The sequence below is a fragment of the Pyrgilauda ruficollis genome, unplaced genomic scaffold (genome assembly GCF_017590135.1).
Source record: "Pyrgilauda ruficollis isolate IOZ18807 unplaced genomic scaffold, ASM1759013v1 scaffold24, whole genome shotgun sequence".
Taxonomy (NCBI): Eukaryota; Metazoa; Chordata; class Aves; order Passeriformes; family Passeridae; genus Pyrgilauda; species Pyrgilauda ruficollis.
The window spans coordinates 9,280,460-9,299,913 of NW_024523648.1; the positions used below are offsets into that span (position 1 = coordinate 9,280,460).

General features: G+C 35.7%; 1 protein-coding gene across 9 annotated transcripts in view; it reads right to left on the minus strand.

Moving 5' to 3' along the window:
• The window catches only part of SYNE1 (spectrin repeat containing nuclear envelope protein 1), a 288,954-nt gene that overhangs the window by 162,508 nt on the left and 106,992 nt on the right, over positions 1-19,454 (minus strand). For all 9 annotated transcript variants that reach the window (XM_041470094.1, XM_041470095.1, XM_041470092.1 and 6 more), the window contains 14 exons: positions 19,019-19,159; positions 17,821-17,981; positions 14,904-15,054; positions 12,208-12,435; positions 11,565-11,663; positions 9,753-9,940; positions 9,524-9,647; positions 8,280-8,446; positions 6,877-7,030; positions 5,944-6,572; positions 5,110-5,289; positions 3,997-4,147; positions 2,315-2,473; positions 1,184-1,366 (listed from right to left, as the gene is read on the minus strand). In XM_041470094.1, the coding sequence (XP_041326028.1) occupies positions 1,184-1,366; positions 2,315-2,473; positions 3,997-4,147; positions 5,110-5,289; positions 5,944-6,572; positions 6,877-7,030; positions 8,280-8,446; positions 9,524-9,647; positions 9,753-9,940; positions 11,565-11,663; positions 12,208-12,435; positions 14,904-15,054; positions 17,821-17,981; positions 19,019-19,159 (2,715 nt within the window). The remainder of the gene's footprint in view (positions 1-1,183; positions 1,367-2,314; positions 2,474-3,996; positions 4,148-5,109; positions 5,290-5,943; positions 6,573-6,876; positions 7,031-8,279; positions 8,447-9,523; positions 9,648-9,752; positions 9,941-11,564; positions 11,664-12,207; positions 12,436-14,903; positions 15,055-17,820; positions 17,982-19,018; positions 19,160-19,454) is intronic.

Genomic DNA, 19,454 nt, shown 5'->3' on the forward strand with positions numbered 1-19,454 from the left:
CTTTCAGACTTTCAGAAGTATTCTCAATCAATTTCAAAATTGAAAGAAAATGTAAACACAGTTTAGCAACCAGAGGGAAAACAATATGTACTAATTTTGTGCTCTAAAAATCTCACATCTCTTTTTCCTTATTAGACTCAGTTCAGAGTAATTTTCCCCTCCTTTAAAATAACCATACAAATTATACCATTTAAAATGCTCTAAAATCTTTTGTTTGTTGAAACTGCGAAAATAAAGATGAAAATGTCATTGCTTATTTGACTGGAAGTACCTACTGGGGGTGTTAGGTTCCACTGAAAGATTAAATTGCCGAACTTTACACCTGCCCTGAATGCCAAGAAGAATAGTTAGGGGGTATTTTGTGCTAGGGAGGATATAATATTAGGTGGGCAGTGAAGAAAGTGACGACTGAATTCGGGCCACAGAAGAAGTGAACTGATTGTTGCTGTCCATGCTCATCCATTTCTGATTGCTGAAAGGGCAGCCTTTGCAAAACAGAGTGCCAAAAAAAGGTATTATGCATTCTGTGGCTGTAAATGTACACTCAGTGATCACACCTGCTGTACTGGCTCTCCTGCATATCAAGTGCACCTGTGGTTTGGGAAGTCTGCTTTTACTCTGAATTGGTTTTAACTGCAATGAATTTAGGTGGTTGGATTGCTATGTAAGGCATTTGATAAAGTTTAACCTTGAGCAAAATACTGACTTATTAATGCTTATATTCTACCACAATTCTTGAATATGTTCACTGTGCATCTTCTTAAGGAAGTAATTTATTCCAAATGAAGTAGAATATGGCTCAGTTTATGCAAATTTATCTTGATATCTCTTTTGTTGTCTGGAGAACCTGCTTTCCCGGATGAGGTTTTAGAAACTACTCATTTTTTTGCTGAACTTTAGCTGAAGTTGTCTAAAATTTCCAATTGAACAGAATTCAGCCTAGAACCAAATATAACTGCAAGAGTCAAAATAACTATGGAGCTTAGATTTAGTAAGATGTGCTGTTTCTGTCAGAAGCAAACGCCTTCTAATAAAAAGGACAGGAATGCTATCAGCTAGCTCTTGGGTACCAGCACTTGAACAGAGAACACAGAGGTCTGCAAAGCAGTATGTTCTGTCTATGCTGAACATTTCTTGACATTTTGGTCCACAACATTTTAATCACTGATTTATGGGTAAGAACCTGGAAATCTTTCAGGAGGAGTTCCATTCTCTGACTGTTACTGAAGTTGTTGATGCCTTCATTCAGCTGAGAAATGCACTTATTACACCATCCATCCAATTCATCTCCAGTTTTCAGGATGTCATCCCACAGAGACACGCTTACGCTCAGTCGGTCAATGTTCTCATCAAGTCTTTCAGACACCTTTTAGGAAAGAAGGCTACATCAATACCATTCAAAAATTAATTTTAGACTCTATTTTCCAGACAGTTATAAGACAAATGCATAAAAAAATAATTAGTAAGCCTGGGTAAAATAATTTTATTGGATTTAGTTCTAAGTTCTGAATTCTAATTTCAATTTACTTACCCAGATCATAAAATGAACACAAATCTTATGTGTCTCTTTCCAAATATTTGTATATTTTTTACTGGAAAAGAGTTCAATGTTCAAATAAACTTGATTTTTTGAAAAAAAAACAACACTTATCCTTCTTATTGTAATGTAGTAATTTGGTACTAAAGCAGTATAAATGTGAAAATGTAAAACATTAGGTAGAAATTCTTTAACATTAAGTTGGTGAGATACTGGAACTAATTATCCAGAGCCATTGCAGATGCATCCGTGGAAATGCTGAAGGCCAGGTTGGATGGGGCGTTGAGCAACCTGGTGTAGTGAAAGTTGCCCCTGCCCAGGGGGTAGGGGGTTGGAACCAGATCTTTAAGGTCCCTTCCAACCCAAACCATCCATGATTCTGTAACTAGCTTTTATGCTATGTTTCTCTCCTATAGTGAAGTCTTTCTCAACATATTTAGCTTAATATAATTTACTGCCGAACTTATTAGTCCAATTTACCTCTATAAAGTATTGCTGGTATGCAGTAAATGTGAGTCTTAATGTGTGAGCAAATTTACAGTAGTAGCATTCATACACTGCTGTAATACATAATTTAAAATCTATCAAATTTAGGTCATACAGTAGTAAACTTCATACATACAGTGGACACCAAATCCTTCTGACTAAGACTTTGAATTAACACTTCAAAGTAAATTTTACTAAAAAATTATACTCTTAGATCCTAAAAAAATAGAAATATTGTCAGCTTAGCCAAACTTAAAAACTATATTTGTCATATAAACCCCAGATTCTTACATCTAGCCATTTGTCCACCACGGAGTTCATATCTGTTTTCAGCGCAGTGGAGTCGCAGTTGTGCACTCTTTTCAGTTCTGCTAACAAATGTTTTCCTTTATTAGTGAAAGTATCCAGGTCTTTTTGTTTATCACTCAGATCATTCTTCGCAGCTTCATGCTGTGGACATAAATGTTTGTTTAATGAAGCCTTAAAGAAAGAAATAAAAATCAGTTCTCCAGGTAGCCATCCCTAGCTCTGAATTTGCTAATTTGAATTTGTTAATTCTCATATCTAATATTGAACTATTCCACAAAATACAAAGCAACTGACATGGTTTACTCATGAGCATAATCATATAGGATGATTGTTACAAATAAATCACACAGGTGACAGTAACAAATTTTGAATTTCTTCCACTTGGTAACCAGATATTTTCTGGACTTAGGGAAATTTCATTTTTTTATTCACCTTTCCATTCCTCATTATTGAATAATCGCTTCAGGAGTCATAGCAAGGTAAACAGAGGGTACTGCAAATGAAATTTAGGATTAAAAACACCATCACTACTAGCCATTCTGGAAAACCAAAGTACAGATGAGTTCTGAAAGGAACTAGACAAAATCATAGGGCTACTAAGTTTGCAACCCTAGGCATAGGGAAACCTTTAAAACATCGTAATTGAAAAGGTGAGATGTTGAGAACAGACCACAGTAAGAACCTTATGCTTTTTCTACAGCAAGTACTAGAGAGCAGTACTTAACAATAAGCTACTAATCTGTATGCACTATGGCCCAAACATTTATTGCACTTGAACTTCTTCAGGCCTAGATGTGGCCATGGCTGCAGTGGGGAATTTTCCTCAGCCTAAGGCTCAAAGAAATGATGTGGAAATTACATTAAATTCTTTTTTAGACTGGTGAGCTCTCTTCTGGCTTTTTTGTTCTTTCAAGAGGTCTATTAGAATACACGCCATAATACACGCCATAAATACACGCAGTTTAGAATAAGGTTTATACAGATCTGACTGAAAGATTTTTAATCAAGAGCTCAATAGGCTTCTAAATTAAATTACCCTCCAAAGGAACAGAAAGAATTTAACTCAGAACTGTTTTTCCTGGCAGGCTGATGGACAGCAGAATTTAGTATTTTTGAAATACAATCCAGTCAAATTAATACAATGTAGGGATCCAAATACCTCATCTCTGCTCAATGGCTAGTATCAGCAACATACATCATGGCAGAAGTCCTCTCAGGGAAAGAGAGAGACATAAAAATTTTACACATCGGAAATGTGTGCAATTCATGGTTTTTTTTGGTGGCCTTTTGTCTATTCTAAAATTTACCCAATATAGAAAAACATTGAAGTATGTTGACTAGAACTATCCTTTCATACTATGATAGGAATATATGCTCAATGTATTTTATATAATGAGTTTTCCACTATTTTCCACTTATGCTCTCCATATATTAAGAATCTGCATTTCCATTAACAACAGATTAATAGATCTCACCAAAATGCAAAAAAAGGGCTGTATTCTTTCCTCACCATAATCAGCACAATTTAAACCCTGAATGTCAGTGTGACAAGATTTAACAATGAATTCAAGGAGCTTGAAACACAGCTCAAGGGCATCTTAAAAAAAAAGTAAATTCAATAAAAAAATTGTTAAAATTCCTCAAAGGAAAATATATGTCCTTACCTTTGATAATATTCGCCTGACATCTTCATGATCCTTCCATATGGATTTGGTCACAGAAGCACTGTTAGCACTCTCTATGACTTTCATTACTGTTGACTTCAAGCTCTGATATTCCTTCATCAGATCGATCAGAACACAGGACTGCTCCTTTCTGTAATATGAAAAAGCTGTTTTAGTACTACTTGCTGCCATGTTTCTGAAGGACAGAGAACATGACATAGCAATTCACCATGGGAAAACCAGGATGCAGTGCTAAACATGAATTGGGCAGCCAAGGAAATATGAATATTTTGGGTTTAGAAATCACTGTTGATCCATCACAAAACATCTTACTGAAGAGACGTGAATGTGAATTGCCATCTCATATGTATCAGATAATAAAGCAACTGACTTCAGCGGAAGAAAGATTGAAACTGGAATTTAAGCTTCTCAGTTCCTAAGTTTAACATCTTTTTGACTGAAAACCACATTATAATAATTGTGCCACTCACAGTTAATTAAAAAAGAAAAACAACAAACAAACTTGTTTCTTTAACATGGAGTTGTTTTGGGGGTAAAAAGAAGCAGAAATAAAGACTAAAGCAATGCATACCAAGGTCTGCTTATTTTGTCCTCCAATGGTCAGATGCATGCTTTTGGGACTAAAATGTTATATTTAGCTTACCTCCCTTCTACTGAGAATAATTTAGCCTTCTGTAAAAACAAGCTTAATTTTTTTCCCACCCTCTCTCTAGGAAACCTTATGGCAATGGACAGAGGAGAGAGACCTATTCAATCCATTCCTGGTGTTTGTGCTAGGAGAACATGTGCCAGCTAGAGTGACAGCAAAAACTCAGTGGAGAATTCTTACCTTTCAGAAAACAATAACATGTAATATAGCATGTATGTAATAAAATATATATCTGTCATACTGTACTGAGAACCTGTTTGTGGCCTTATTAATAGTATAAGTACAAATGGTACAAATATTCTTGTTAACAGTGTGTTTCCATCTTCTACTAAGTATTTAACCTACAAGCTCTGTCGCCTGTAACTAAGAAGATATTACATAGTAATAACTGTGTCTCTTTCCCTATCTTCTCCTTTCTTAGCTTCAGCTAAAGATCTACTTACTTTTCTTGTATAGCTTTCTTGGTATCCTTCCACAGAGATTCTAAGCGATTTATCTCTTTGTCACTCTCAGGAGCAAGTGTGATATCTTTTTGGGCTATTTGTTTTGCTTTGTCCATGAGCCACTGGAGTTCATGCTGGTGAGAATTCAATTCTTCATCCAACTGGTTAAAGACCCTCAATCTGCAAGTTAAAAGACCATTAAAACACCAGTTTAAAATTTACTTATTTTCACTTTTTTTTTTTTTTTAGAGAGAGGAGAAAGAAAGAATGAAACAGTTGTTCTTAGTGTTACTGTGCACAAAACTCCCTTTTTCTAATATTTCCTACAATATTTGGAGGGTTTTTTTTTACTAGGACTGGGATCAGACTGCAATTTTTCTGATACATATACTTCTATAAAATCATATAGATATATATGTACCTCCCCTCAAGCAGTCACCTGGAAATATACTCAGATATTTAGATTAATACATTATTACAATAAGTGTTTTTAATTCCATCATCCCATGTACAATCTTCAGTTCTGCAAGGTAGAGATAGTTATGTTATATGGGATTTCTAATAGCTGTTTGGATCTTAGATTCATTATGACAAAATATATTTTTGAGACGTAGACTTTCAATACTGTTCTTTCAATATCAAAGATTAGCAGAACTTGCTTAGTGTTTTGTGCATCCAAATAGTTCACTTATTTACAACATTTTATTAAGTTGTATTAAGATACACATGCTTGGCAAGAAATAAAGTACCCAGGTAGAAAACCCACACATGCCTCCATTGAATCATAAAAGGTCTAGAGATTGCAATCAAGTGTGGAATTGCCAATGGTTTTACCTTTGCTGCAGAGCTTGTAGTGTTGTCTCCTTCAGGCCCTCCTTGTCAGCCTTTTCTTCAGTATCTTCAATGCTCTTCAGTAACTGCTCTTTACGCTCCATGAAAGATCTTTGCAAGGCTCCAAGAGCTTCTGCCTCACTTTGTTTGGTTCCCAGCAGGTTTTGAACTGCCTCCAGTTCCACACCCAGGTTATCCACCATAGCCCTGCAGGAGGTCCTCTGCCCAGAAATGCTGTGTTTCAGATGATATTGAGCCTTAGTAAGGGAACCATCCAAACTGATAGCATCAGACTCCAACTTGTTAAGATCCTTAATAACACCATTGAGTTCCTTCTCCAGCAACTCAGATTTAGCTTTATCCATATTTCCTGTTTTTTCCACTGTCTGCCTCAGCTGGTGGAGCACTCCTGATACAGCACTATGGAGATCCAGGAACATTCGCAACTGATCCAGGGCCTCTTGTCTTTGGCTAGTTATCTGACTTGCCTCTTGGAAGATCTGAAAGCAATCTTCAGTCTTTCCCTGCAATGTCTGCTGGTCCTCTGGGCTGCTGAAAGAACCTAATTTCTCTACAAGCTCCTTCAGAATTTGTAACTCCTGTTTCTTACTTTCGACTTCCATTGAGTGATTCTATGGGAAAGAAAGAACATAGAGCTGAGTTTCTTCTTCAAATCAAGAGCTCGGGAAACATTTTAGTACTAAACTTATGAGCAAAACAAGTATTACTGAGGGGTTTTCAGTAGGAAAAAAGGAAAAAAAGTTTTCAGTTCAGTGTTACAATTTTGCTTTAAAACTGTCAAATAACAAGTCCGTATGTGACTGCAACAGCATACTGGTTTTCAAACAAACAAATTACTGGCAAGTTTCAGATGAGTATTTAGCCAAATGCACTGTACAATTTCTCCATCTTTAATATTTACATCCAGAAGTTTACCTTATTGTGAGATGCAGCTAGTTGTTGATCAGCTGTGCTTATCTCTGAAGTGGCTTGTAGTTCAGCAAGAAATTGCTTAATCCAGTCTGAAAACCTGAGCAGGAGCTCATCAAACTGCCCATGCTCAGCAACAAGTGATTGAAGGAAGTTGATCCTACAGAATGTCAGATGTAAATATGAAAGCACTTGATGCAATTTAATCACTTCCCATAATCAAACCCACGGCTGACTGGTCACCATTAAAATCAATGCCAGATGGAAGGACAGTAGGAAAAGTTACTTTAGTTTGCCATATTGATTTTTTAATTCTGGGGAATAAGATAACATTTGAAAACACCTTTGGATCTTTCCTGTTTCTACTCTTTTATTTATATCAACTGTTAGAGATGCCCCCGAAAAAACCAAGGTATGTTTTTCAAATTTTCTTTATGAGTGTAATCCCAGCAAAGACAATGTTATTGATGGAAGCTAAACTTTGATTTTCAGTCATAGCAATTCTAGCCTATCATCTGAAAATCTGAGTTAATGAATGAATTTCATTAAGGCTGGGGTGAGGAATTTCATATTCAACTGCCACTGAATTAGGAAAGGGTAAAGTCTGATCAGAAGAACACAATTCAAAAGAAGAATCTGTCCAGAGGTGTACTCAGCAGGACTAAGTACCTAAGTACCAATTCCAAACCTTGACCTTAGAAAAAACCTTGCCATTTCCCTTAGAAATTTCTCTACCTAATTTTCAACATATATAATTTTCATTATATTGGTAAACAATCGTATTGACAAAGCACCTAGAAGATTATGGCACTGATCAGGATCTATTATTTAAGCTACATTACAAATGGTAAAATATGTGTGTTCATCATGGAAAGAATGGAAATCTAAATATATGATAACATACATTTTGAAATAAAGGAAACAGTTTTTCTGAGCTTAACATGAGCCAGCAGCCTAACAACTGAACATTTATAGTATTTATGGCAAATTAGAATTTCAAAGTGAGCTTAAAACTACAATAGTGTGGCTTTGCATAAAATAAAGCATATAAGTGAAACAGATTATTGGAGAATTTGGAATTGGGAAATTGGAACTGAGGAAATGCAACATTGCCTTAATTTCCTGTCCCACACTCCTTCAAACAGTCTCTTCTAGCAAAAAAAAAAAAAAAAAAAAAAAAAAAAAAAAAAAAAAAAAATAAATAAAATAGGGGGAGTGTATGTCAAAAAGATGGCATCATAAATGTGTGGGATTCTCCACCCCCCATTCCTGGGAGTTCAGGGATTGGTATTGATCTAAAACCTTTGTCTTCCTAATGACAATACTGTAAAAAAACACAATTTGGGATTGGGCTTCCTCATCTCGATATTGGTTACTTTAACAAGTAAAAAACACTCTGAGGCACAAACCTTTTATCAACAATTTGTGGTAAAGCTTTCCACCTTTCATCCAGCTCTTCAAATTTTTCTTTTATTGTTTTCACACATTGCTTTGAAGCTGTTGGAAACAATGACTCATTTAACTGTAAAAGACTCTCATAGACACAAGTGTGGGACTCAATATCTGCTCGCAAATCCTGGGAAAACAATGGATTGAAAAGCTTTTAGTTTAAGTATGGCCACACTATGCAAAATAACACAAACTAATAAAAAACAGCTACAGATTTCCAGTACAGTACTTTGAGTCAAGTGAGTGAGCAAAGGCAAATCCTTGGAGGAATTGAGGCCTATTAGGACAAGCAGGTACTCAACACCTCTCAGACAGCTAAATTCAGTAGGGATTCATCAAAGTTAGTATTTTTCTCTTCTTCAGGACAAAGTATGACTTTTCCATACAGCTTTATTGTATGATGGCAGTGGCTAAAACTGACACCACGTTTTAAAAGAGATTTTGTGTGCAGCAAGAGAATTGTGAGGAAATGTTGCAAACTGGCTCAAACAAAGCAAAACACTAAAAAAGCAAACCAACCAACCAACCAACCAACCAACCAACCAAATTCCCAAAAAACAAACAAAAACCCCAATAACAAGCAACCAAACAGAAAACTAATCCCCAAACAAAAAAAAAAAAAAACACTCAACAACAGCAACAAAAAACCTCAAACTCTCAATTAATTTTCCTTTTCTACTTGTCTTCAAGGAAGAAGGTATAAAAGATGTTACATTTGGCCAACTGCTTCATATTAATGTAAAAACAAATGGCAAAAATTCAAAGGGAAGGCATAATTTAGAATAGGATGAAAGTCTTGTGTTTGAAAAAAGTAATCAGAACCAGACTTCCATTGTGATTTCAAAACGTTCAAGCATTTTTTCATCTGAGAACCTTTCCTCACATGCAAAAAAAAAGAAGTATTGCCTAATAAAGGAATTTCCCTAGAGAAAGGATCTTCTAACAAGCAGACTGTTGCCCTTCCTTGATAGATAATAGGATATACCAAGGCACCTTCTTCCTTTTTTCTTTAGCTGGCATATTATAGGTAAAGGTAATAGTAAAGTCATTGCAAAATAGCAAGTGATAATGTAATACCTCCTAGGAGATTTGCAAAGCCCAGAATCAATTGACTTGCCAGACCATAATTGAGCAATTCCTTCCTTTAAAAGACACAGAAATACAGAGGAAAATGCAGAAGGACAGTATTTCATTTGAAACGTACCTGCAGTGCCAGCAGTTCACCTTCCAGCTTAATTCTGTCAGCAGAAACATACGGCTCTGCAGGCCTGCCCACAGCTTCACACCCCTCCAGCCAGGCCAGGAAGGCAGACAGCTCCTTCTCCTGCCTAGCAAAATCACAACCCAGAGTTACCAAGTCATCCTCTCAGTCTCACACACTGAGCCCAGGAAGGTCTCTGTGTCCATCACAACAGAAGTGGGAGTTTACTCACTTCTGCCACTGAGCCAGAAGATTCTCTAATAAGTTCTGTTTCTCCTTAGCACTTTCCAGCACTTTTTCATATTTCTGCTGTAATGCTGTGACCTTTTGAGCAGCTTTTTCTTTGTTGGCCACCTTTCGGACACCGGCTGAGAGAGAGGCCAGAGGGTTGCTCAGTTTTTCCACAGTATGACAAAGGTCCTAGTGAACATGTAAAAGAAACAGAATTTAGGCACATAAACAACAGAGCTATGGCAACAATGGTGGGAAAAATTCTCTAGTTCTACTCATAAGTTTGAAGCAATGCTACATCCATCAGATCATGAAGTCACTTCGTAGCTTAGATATCACTCAGGTCCACACTAGGTACACGTGTTCCCAGCATACCAATGAGCTAGACTGTAGTGGCTAAAGACTTCCCTAGAAACAGTGCTAAAGGGGAAAAACTCTGCAAAAAAAGAGTCAGAGCTCCTGAATGGACATTTGACACAGCATCATCCATGTAGGAAAAGCTCCAAATTCAGGAAAAAGCTTGAGATTCCCTCACGCCAGTTGAAGAGTTGCTGTCGTTTATACAGAGTAAACTCAAAACCTCACTCCAATAGGTGAGGACTGCTAGACTTGCAGCCATGTCATGACATGGGAGAAGTAGGGAAGAGTTACTTGGAACTTCTGTCAGCATTAGCTAAAGGTCCTTTTCATAGAAATGACATCTAATGTTAGCTACATTCCTGTGTTGCTGTTTCTAGAAAGCTGGGAAACTTGTCCATATAAAAATGATTGAAATGTAGAACAGTGAGTTAGAAAATCACAAAATGAAACCGATTTAAGATCACAAAAGTTCCAGCTCACAGGTGTGCAATAGTAACAATAGTAATTTTTATAATTACAAGAAATCATATACAGGAGGAAATGTTAATTATCTGCTGATAATTTCACACCAAGATATTTAATCATCATGATCCCCTAAAGAGGAAAAGAACTTCTAACAGCATACTCAGCATATTCATAATGTTTAAAAGTCAATAAAAATGGTGATTACAAGTGCTGTCTAAATAAATTCCCCATATGCAAAATAGTTTTCCTCAACTAGTATCAAGCTTTTTTGAAGCAGAAAGGTCAGGTCCACCCTGAAAACAGTCTTTGTAAGCCGTTATCAATCACTAAGTTCAGAAGATATTATATGCATTTTATTGCAACAACAATATGACTAAAATTTTTTGTAATTTCTTAGAAAGAAGGGCTATGATTTTTGTTGAAAAAATATATCAGAACTTACAAACAAAAATACTACACCAAATTCCCTGAGATGGGATTATTTGTAGCTTGAATACCAATCCTTGTTTTCCTTTTGTAATGGACTGAACCAAATATCCATATAACCATGGATTGCTAGCATCACAGATAAAAGTTTCTAAGTTGAAACTCTGTCCAGTCTCTTTTGCCCAAGAAAAACTTCTTCCTTTTCTTTAATCACAGGATACCTATACTAAAATCCAAGTTTCATGAAAACCTCAGAGGAAAAATATCTAACAGACTTGTTTCTTATCTCCTGTTTTTCATAATGTTTTAGATGCATAAAGCTAAAACTAATAACCTGAAGGATTAGGTGGTACTTTTAGGCTTTTTCCCACTAGATTGGGGAAGAAACTTTCTAATCCTCTCTGAAATGGTGACAGGCAGTCCTTGCCTCCTTCTGCCTTTGCCCTGAGCTGTGTGGCATGAGGCAGCCCCTGGTCTGGGGGTTACTGGCATTTCTGTAAGGAGGTCAGTGTGACACCGTGTCCCTGGGCTCAGCGCCAGGGACAGCTGGCCGCCCGCTCACCGTGCAGTCCTGCAGGGCTGCGTATGTTGCTGCTGCTGAAGAGCACGATGTGAGAGGCTCAGCTAGCTTAGCTTCAAATTCAGACACTGACTGCTGCACCTATAAAAAAACAAAGGCAAAACAGAAGCTAAAACCAGCAGGAATTACATAAATGATTCTTTAAATAACATATTTTAAATGTTTGCTGCTAAGAGAAATTTATATCCTAAGCCTTTGTAGTGCTGAGTGCCTTTTGAAGTTAAAAGATACTAACAGTGCTCAGTTCCTCCCAGATGGAGCAATAATAATATTTAAATTATTTTCTTTACAACCTTCTGTCAACCAAAGAATTAAGTAAAAAGTGTTTATAAGAAGTGTGGATGTGGTTCAATAGTGCAATATCCAGGAGAATCACATAGGTTTGCAAGAAGACAACATAATTTTTATGTATATAAAGTGTGTATATTTTACTGCGTTTCTGAGGCTGCCTTTTAGGTAATTCAAAGCACAAATTTATCTACCTACGTCTTGCAATTACCTTACAAATCCACTTATTTATTTTAGTCCATCCTCTTATAATATGCATTTTACAGTCAATTTTAGAAAAATATAGAGTAATTCCATAAATTGCTTTAAACAATTCATTAGATTTTTCATAGTCTACCTGTTTAAGACTTTCTTCATATTTCTGCTGTGCTGATGCATTCCCTGTGATTGTTCCTTCCAGTCTCTGTGCATGATCTCTTAGTTCTTCCCAATACCTTTTGACCTGAGTCAGTTTGGCTTTAATATGTGCACGTTCTCCAGAGGTAACAAACTGGGAAAAAGCCTTGGCTTCCTCTTCTAGGTTTGAGATTCCAGTTATTTTACCATCTATCTCTTTATTAATAACCTAAAATATAAAGCAATAGCAAAAAGATTCAAAATAAATTTTTAATTATTAAAAAAAATATTTTTTTTTTTTTTTTTTTTTTTTAATTATTCCTGATGCATGATGTCCATGGAGCTCTCAAAAGGAATGGAAAACACCCATTGGGAGAGATTTGAAAGATCAAAGTGAATTCTTTGTAATTGAAGTAGGCAATAGCATTCTCATATAAAATAAATGTTAGAATATGTATATACATGAAAGCAACCAAAAACTTTCTTGAAAATGCACTCTCAAAGCTCAGGTAGTGCCCAGCTTCTAATACAATAGTGATAAAAATATGGTCTCTTTCTTATAAAGCCATTATAAAGCTCAGGAGTGGCTTTCTGCAACATTCAGTCAAAAATTAGCAGGGTGACTGTCAAGAAAAAAAATGTGCTGCTATAAGAATTTATAGTTTCTCTTTATGCAATATATTCTGAATTAATTTGGATTATAAAATATCTTTTTTTTTGCACGAGAACGTGTTGCTGAGGAAAAATACTGGATTTGCAGCCCTGAAGCTGAAATTATCTAACAATGCAGCAGATACAAATGAGGCAGTGCTTTCTCACTCCCACGCTATTCTGTTAAATTCACTCAGTTACATAAAAGAAGGTGGATAATTGAGGCTTTCAAACTTGCACTGAGTCTGCCACCAATGGAAACTACTTGTGATAACTGTCATTTTGTTCCACCAGGAATTTCAGAGAAATGTGTAGGTGAAAATCTGGCTCTGCTGAAGTCACTGGGGCTTTGCAATCAGCGTCAGCAAAAGCAGAATATTACCACTACTGTGTAGGATGATTACGTTCAGCTGACCCCAGGCTTTTTATCTGGTCAGCCTAAGGTGTCAAGGAGCACACTATTTGTTGTTTTTTTTTTTTTTTTGTAATTTGCCCTATGTAGAAATGTTCCTTACTAATGTAGTATAGTAGAAATTATATGCTAAGTATGCTGATTAGTGTTGTGAAACAGAGTAGCTCATCAGGAAACTGAAAACAAAATATAAACTTTTCAAAATCAGGCACAAAGCCATGCTGCTGAAGCAGATCTCCAGCTATGTCCATAGATTGGAGGTGAGATGACATGTTTCACGTATCACAGCTCATAAAGCCCATTAGTTCACCTGAGGTGCAATGATGTACCCTGTGCCTTGTGTGGAGGATTTTCTGGTTTATGTCTGTTCACTCAGGTGGTCATAAACATCATCTGCTGACCATGGTGCTTACATGTGTAAGAATTATGATGGAATTTTCAGAAACTTTCAATGCAGTGTAAAAATCACTGCTTATCTGTATCTACAGTAAGGAACAACCTTTCAGGGAACTGGGTTGGAGTAGGCTAGTAGGACTTAAGGCTCCATTTACACAGACAAGAACTGACACACTGCAATGCAATTATTAGCATCATTTGATGCACTTATTTTCTATCTTAAACACTGGAATCCTATCCACTAATTATTGAAAAGCAGGACAACACTGTAATATATGCCAATGGAATAAGTCCACACATACTATTTCATAAAGAAACTGTTTTTGAATTGCTCTGGTGATGAAACAAGGATTCAAACATTGTTTTGTTATTCAATTATGAAATCAAGAGATTTTATTTATTTAGTCTTCGTAAAGTTGTGAACAAATTAAGAACAGGATGATCTGTTGATAAAATCTTTCTGTCACATGAAACAAGTGCCTAATAGGAACCTTTGGAAATAGTGTCAAGCTGGTCTGGAAGCAGCTGCACACCTCCTGAAGAACAAGTAGGTCACAGAAAAAAAGAAAATGGCAATGTGTACTGCCTAGTGAAAAATTCTGCATCCTTAGAAACACGCCATTCCAGAGAAGGTACATTTCCATTTGTGGAAGGATACAAAGTCAGCCCTTGAGATTAAATGCTTGGAGACAATATGCACCTCAGTCAGCAATTTGAAACTAAACCACGCTGTAACTGCAGCAATGTACATGGAACTGAAGACAGTGGAAATACAATCAGAGTAAATTTTATGTAGGTTTTCAAGCTAGCAAGAGCAATAGTTTCTTTATTAATTCAGCATAAAAGATACATAAATCAAGTTATAACTTCAGCTTGCAAGATTAAAATCATGTTCTATAGCCACTAGTTGTTGTATGTTTAAAAAGAAAAACCAACCCAACTTGTATTTATGTAGCTATTTTGTTGAGATTACTCAAAGTATAAGAAGGATATAAATTATGTTTTTAACCATACACACAAAGACTTCATATATGTAAACACTAAAAGAGAAGGCAGCCTGTAAGAATTTTCCTTTAGTTTATATAAGACCTTACTGCTTTGTATATTCATGTAGAAAATGTACCATCATTTCCTTGTGGTACTTTTGAAACATGTACAGTGTCTCTTTTCTCATTTGGCCTCTGGCAAAATAATGGCTAAATGGGCTTTTAATACTATACATAACAAGAACTAATCACCTTGATTTGGCTGATCTGTATGTCCAAAGAAGATGATGATGTTTCCAAAGTTTCCAGTTCTTTTTCTTGTTCTGCTATCCAGTTGGACAGAGCTTCAAAATTATTGCCAAAATGATCCCATTTGTTTTTCACCATTTCCATGCTTTTAATACTAAAATTAACCAAATCAATTAGAGAGAATAAACAGTTTAATATAATGAAGCTGCCCATATTCTTGCTAAAATAAAAATGGAACTTATTCAATCTACAGGAGGGTAATTTTTAAAAGTTCTCATTTTAAAGGATCAAGTTGTGCATCTAAATTCAAACAGGGTTCTCTATTAAACCATGCACCAAAAGTCAAAAAAGTGCATTAGCAATAGAGGGAAATTAAGAGGTGAAAGAAAGTACAGCTTTATTAATCAGCTGTACAAGAATTTCATCATAGTGGGAAGAGAAAGGAAAAGCAACATCAACAGGATGAAATTGCTATGAAATAATATGGAATGATGATTAGATCAGAAATCTAAATATTTAGATAACTGAGTGCATAGATGTTCATAATTTAGTCCCTAGGCCAGAACTATTAAAACCAGTGAAATATGGACATACACACAGTCACCAATGCTTGACTGCTTTATTGATCTTGCTTTTTCATAACAGCAATCTCCACCTCTTATAGGAAGTTTATGTGTGCTATGGCAATGATCTCCTATCACACCAAAAAATCAACAACAAAAGTGACTCAAATCCCTCAGAGTTAGTAGTTTTACATTATAGGTATGTTAAACAGAGACAGATTATGACTGATTTTTCTATGTCCGGGATTGCAAACAAAGCACCTATTTTTTTGTCACAAGTAACAAGGCCATTATACAAGGCCTAACAGCATTAACTTCCAGTATACAAGTTTCTGCTCCTTTCAAGTAATTGAAACCAGTCCTAATATAGGCCCTGCACACAGCTTGCAAAACACACATTTTCTATTTCACTGAAAATATTAAAGTTTCATCATAAAAGTTTGAATATTACAAAATTTCAAAATACATTTTCCTTCTAAATATAGCCTAAAAACCATTCCATGGTAAAAAGTTCTTAGCTTTCCCCCCCTCATTAAAGCTAGAGGAATCTTTAAGAAAAGATGTAGCCTAAAAATGTAAAAGGTGGCCTTTTTATTTTTTCTTATTTATTTAAAAAAAAAGTCAACAGCCATTTACTGATAAGAGTGTATGCAAATTCAAGTTATTTGTAGGAAAACAATGTGCAAAAATATTTCACTCAAGTTCAGCTCATGAAAATACAGCTGGAAATCAGAATCCAGGGACCAAATCAGTGGCACAACAGCTGTTGCATGCCTTTGTTGGAGTTTCTCTCAGAAAGCCACAGACTGTAAAGAATAAAACCCCAAACACACTGCACAGCTCTGCATGATCGCCTTGAAAGACAGATGGGCTAAGCTGTTACAGTAGCTGACTGCGGAGAGCTGCCCAAACTTTCCTCTTCTTTTCTGTTCCCTGGCACACTACCTAACTTATGAGTTTGCAATAACTTCACTTTAAATTATTTGGCCAAGATTTTTATTTACGATGCAAGTCATAACTCTTACATACTTACTATGAGTTCTGTAGATTCCCTATAGATAGTTGTACTTGCACCTTTTACAGAAGGTATTTAGCTTTTTATTATCTGTCACTCTACCACAGACATTCTGTACAATCCATACATTCAACTAAAACCTATTTCATATCTACACTGAAAGGGTATTATCAATGATGACTTTTATTTAAAAATAAATTACTTTATCAAAAAAGCAAATATTCATTGCTGGAAGGGTAAATTTCTTACCCTTCTGAAAAATCACACTAGTTTTCTCTCTTACAGTGGAGAAAAGGTGTAAAGTATTTAGTAAAAGATAGTAGAATTTGACTGTAAATCACTCTAGCTCTTCATGTTGGAGAAAGCATTACATAAATGGTCAGACCACCATTTGCTGCACAGGCTAGTTTTTCTGGTTTATAGCTGTTCTTTCACACCAAGAAGAAAATGACACTAAATTAAAATCAAATTAGCATGACAGTGGTCATTATGAGGAAAAACACCCCAGTTATTTGGGTATTGCCCTTCGCTCATATTCTGTTTGAGGTGATGGTAACTTCCTAATCTTATGCAGCAAATTATTCAAGGGAGTAATTCCAGTAAGACAAAATATAAATGGCAGGTATCTATGACTTGTGTATCAGATCTGGTGTATGCAAAAATACTGATTTCATACATACAAATGTATCTGTATAGGGATAAAATGAAAATAGCAACATTCTGTATTTCAGTAACAAGTTCAAGAACTGAATTACTCACTTGAGAGAAGTGAAGAATTTTTTTTCAAATACAAAAAAGCTACAAATATTTATCAAGCTTTCCTTGGAGTTTCAATCTTTCATTTTTAAACAAAATCTGGAAAATGATGCCTTTGCTTTTTTTTGGCAGCAGAAGCAGCTTTTGATATTGCCCGTGAAATACAAAATGGGCATTCAGCTAAAATGAAGGCACTTTTTGACACTCCTATAGAGAAAGTGGAATACTGAAAAGTGAGGCAAATGTGGTAAATGTGCTGCTCTAATACTCTGAGATTTTTCTTTCCCAAAGAGTCCGATACCTCAAGAATGAGCTCAGTTATCCCTTCTTCACAAGACTGGGGCTTAAAGATAAGTGACAGGTTAAATGTAACTAACTTGTATGAACTACATATAATTAAAAGAAGAACATTTGTTAGTTTGCACACACTCTTTTGACATATTTGGTACCATAGCTTGGTTACTATGTCAGAGAAAGCAGTAAATGACAGAGCTGATGAGACAACACAAAATGCTGACAAGGTAGTCTAGAAATCTGATACAATCTTATAGTGAAGAATAAATATTATGACTTGTTAAGAACATACTCTTCTTCAAGAGTAACTTCCATTTTTTTCACTTGTTCTTGGATTGATTTTGCCTGATGCTGAAGGGACTGCTTGTTCTTTGAACCAAGCTGTATCTCAGAGGAATTCTTCACCAAATTCTCAGCCTGTACTGCCATTGCTTCAGTTTGTTTAGAAAGTTCCTGTAAGGATGCAATATGTATTAATACCACCATAGAGTTTCATATATTCACACAAAATGTATTTTTCCTCAACGTTTATGATTGGAAAAATGTACCCGTGTCCTACAGGTATATTCTGAATGTGTAAATACATAAAAACAACCTCTGAAGGGAGTTAATTTTAGGTTACATTTAAGAAAAGTCCATTTGAGCAAGCTAGACAGAATTAAACTTATCAAGGGATAAGTTTGCAGTAGGTGCAAAAATTTTTAACTGAAAAAATCAAAGTTTCTTCTATAGCTCTTCAAGTAATTTATTTTTGCATTCCAGAAGATATTATACACCTTTACTTAACTTTTCAATCCCGCCATTCACCAAGTGGATTTTGCAGTACCTCATATTTTGTATTTTCACTTTGTTTAGCAATTATTTTCTGTCACAACCATTAAACCCACACACCAGAAAAATTGATGCTGAGCATAATCAAGGTAGGTATAATTTATTATTGGCTTCATCAAAGGTTAACAGCGGTGTGTAAACCGTGGCACTTAGGAAAAACAAGCACTATCATTACTACTGTAGTAGTAAATAAAATGGGCTGGGATAATTCTGTGTTACTAAGGACAAATGGCATGTTATGGCTCTTGTCCATGGGGTAGACGTCTCTCCTTTTTTTCTCAAGGCTAAGAGTGCTATTTGCCACATTCCACACAACCTTGCCAAAGTGCACCCTAATAATGTTGACATGCAAGTGCTCGACACTGGATTACCAGTACAGATGATTATTGAGCATAAAATGGGAAGTCCTCAAAATAATACTAACTTTCATACACATGCTTCAGATACAGACTTTGAGAAACCCTTCATGTTTTTTTCACAAAATGACTTTTTACCTCGGGAAAGTTTATGCGATTTCTCATCTGTATATGCAATATATGCGATGTATATGCATCGGCATTAGTGGGAAATCATGCAAAGATTGAAGGCAATGCACTCAGCCCACGCTGACAAGCAAGGAAGAAAGTCACCTGAGTTCCTGCATTTCACACAGTCAGTACCTTTGTCTGATCCAGTTCTGAGGAGAGGCTTTCTAAACTGCTAAAGTTTAAGATACGTTCAAGTACAGAGCTTGCTTGATTGAGATATTTTACTACTGTTTCTTTGTCCCTTTCAAACTGCTCCCATTTATTTATTGTGACCTAAAAAACAGACAGACAAAACCAAAAAAGGAACACAAGGAGATCAAAGGGGAGAAAACGAGATTTTCCCTGTACATTACTGAAAAAGGAAAAAAGAGAAAGTCTTGACATAAAATAAAATAATTTTCCCTGAGAAACCATCTACTCAACAGTGAGTAGATGAAACTCTTCTAAACCAAATAAAACTTTTTCCTTGAATGTTTGCTGATTCATCTTAAACTGTGCTAAAAAAGCACTGTTCTCTAAGCTGCCAGCAATATTTAAATCTTATATTTGATTGTTCTGTAAGAAATCT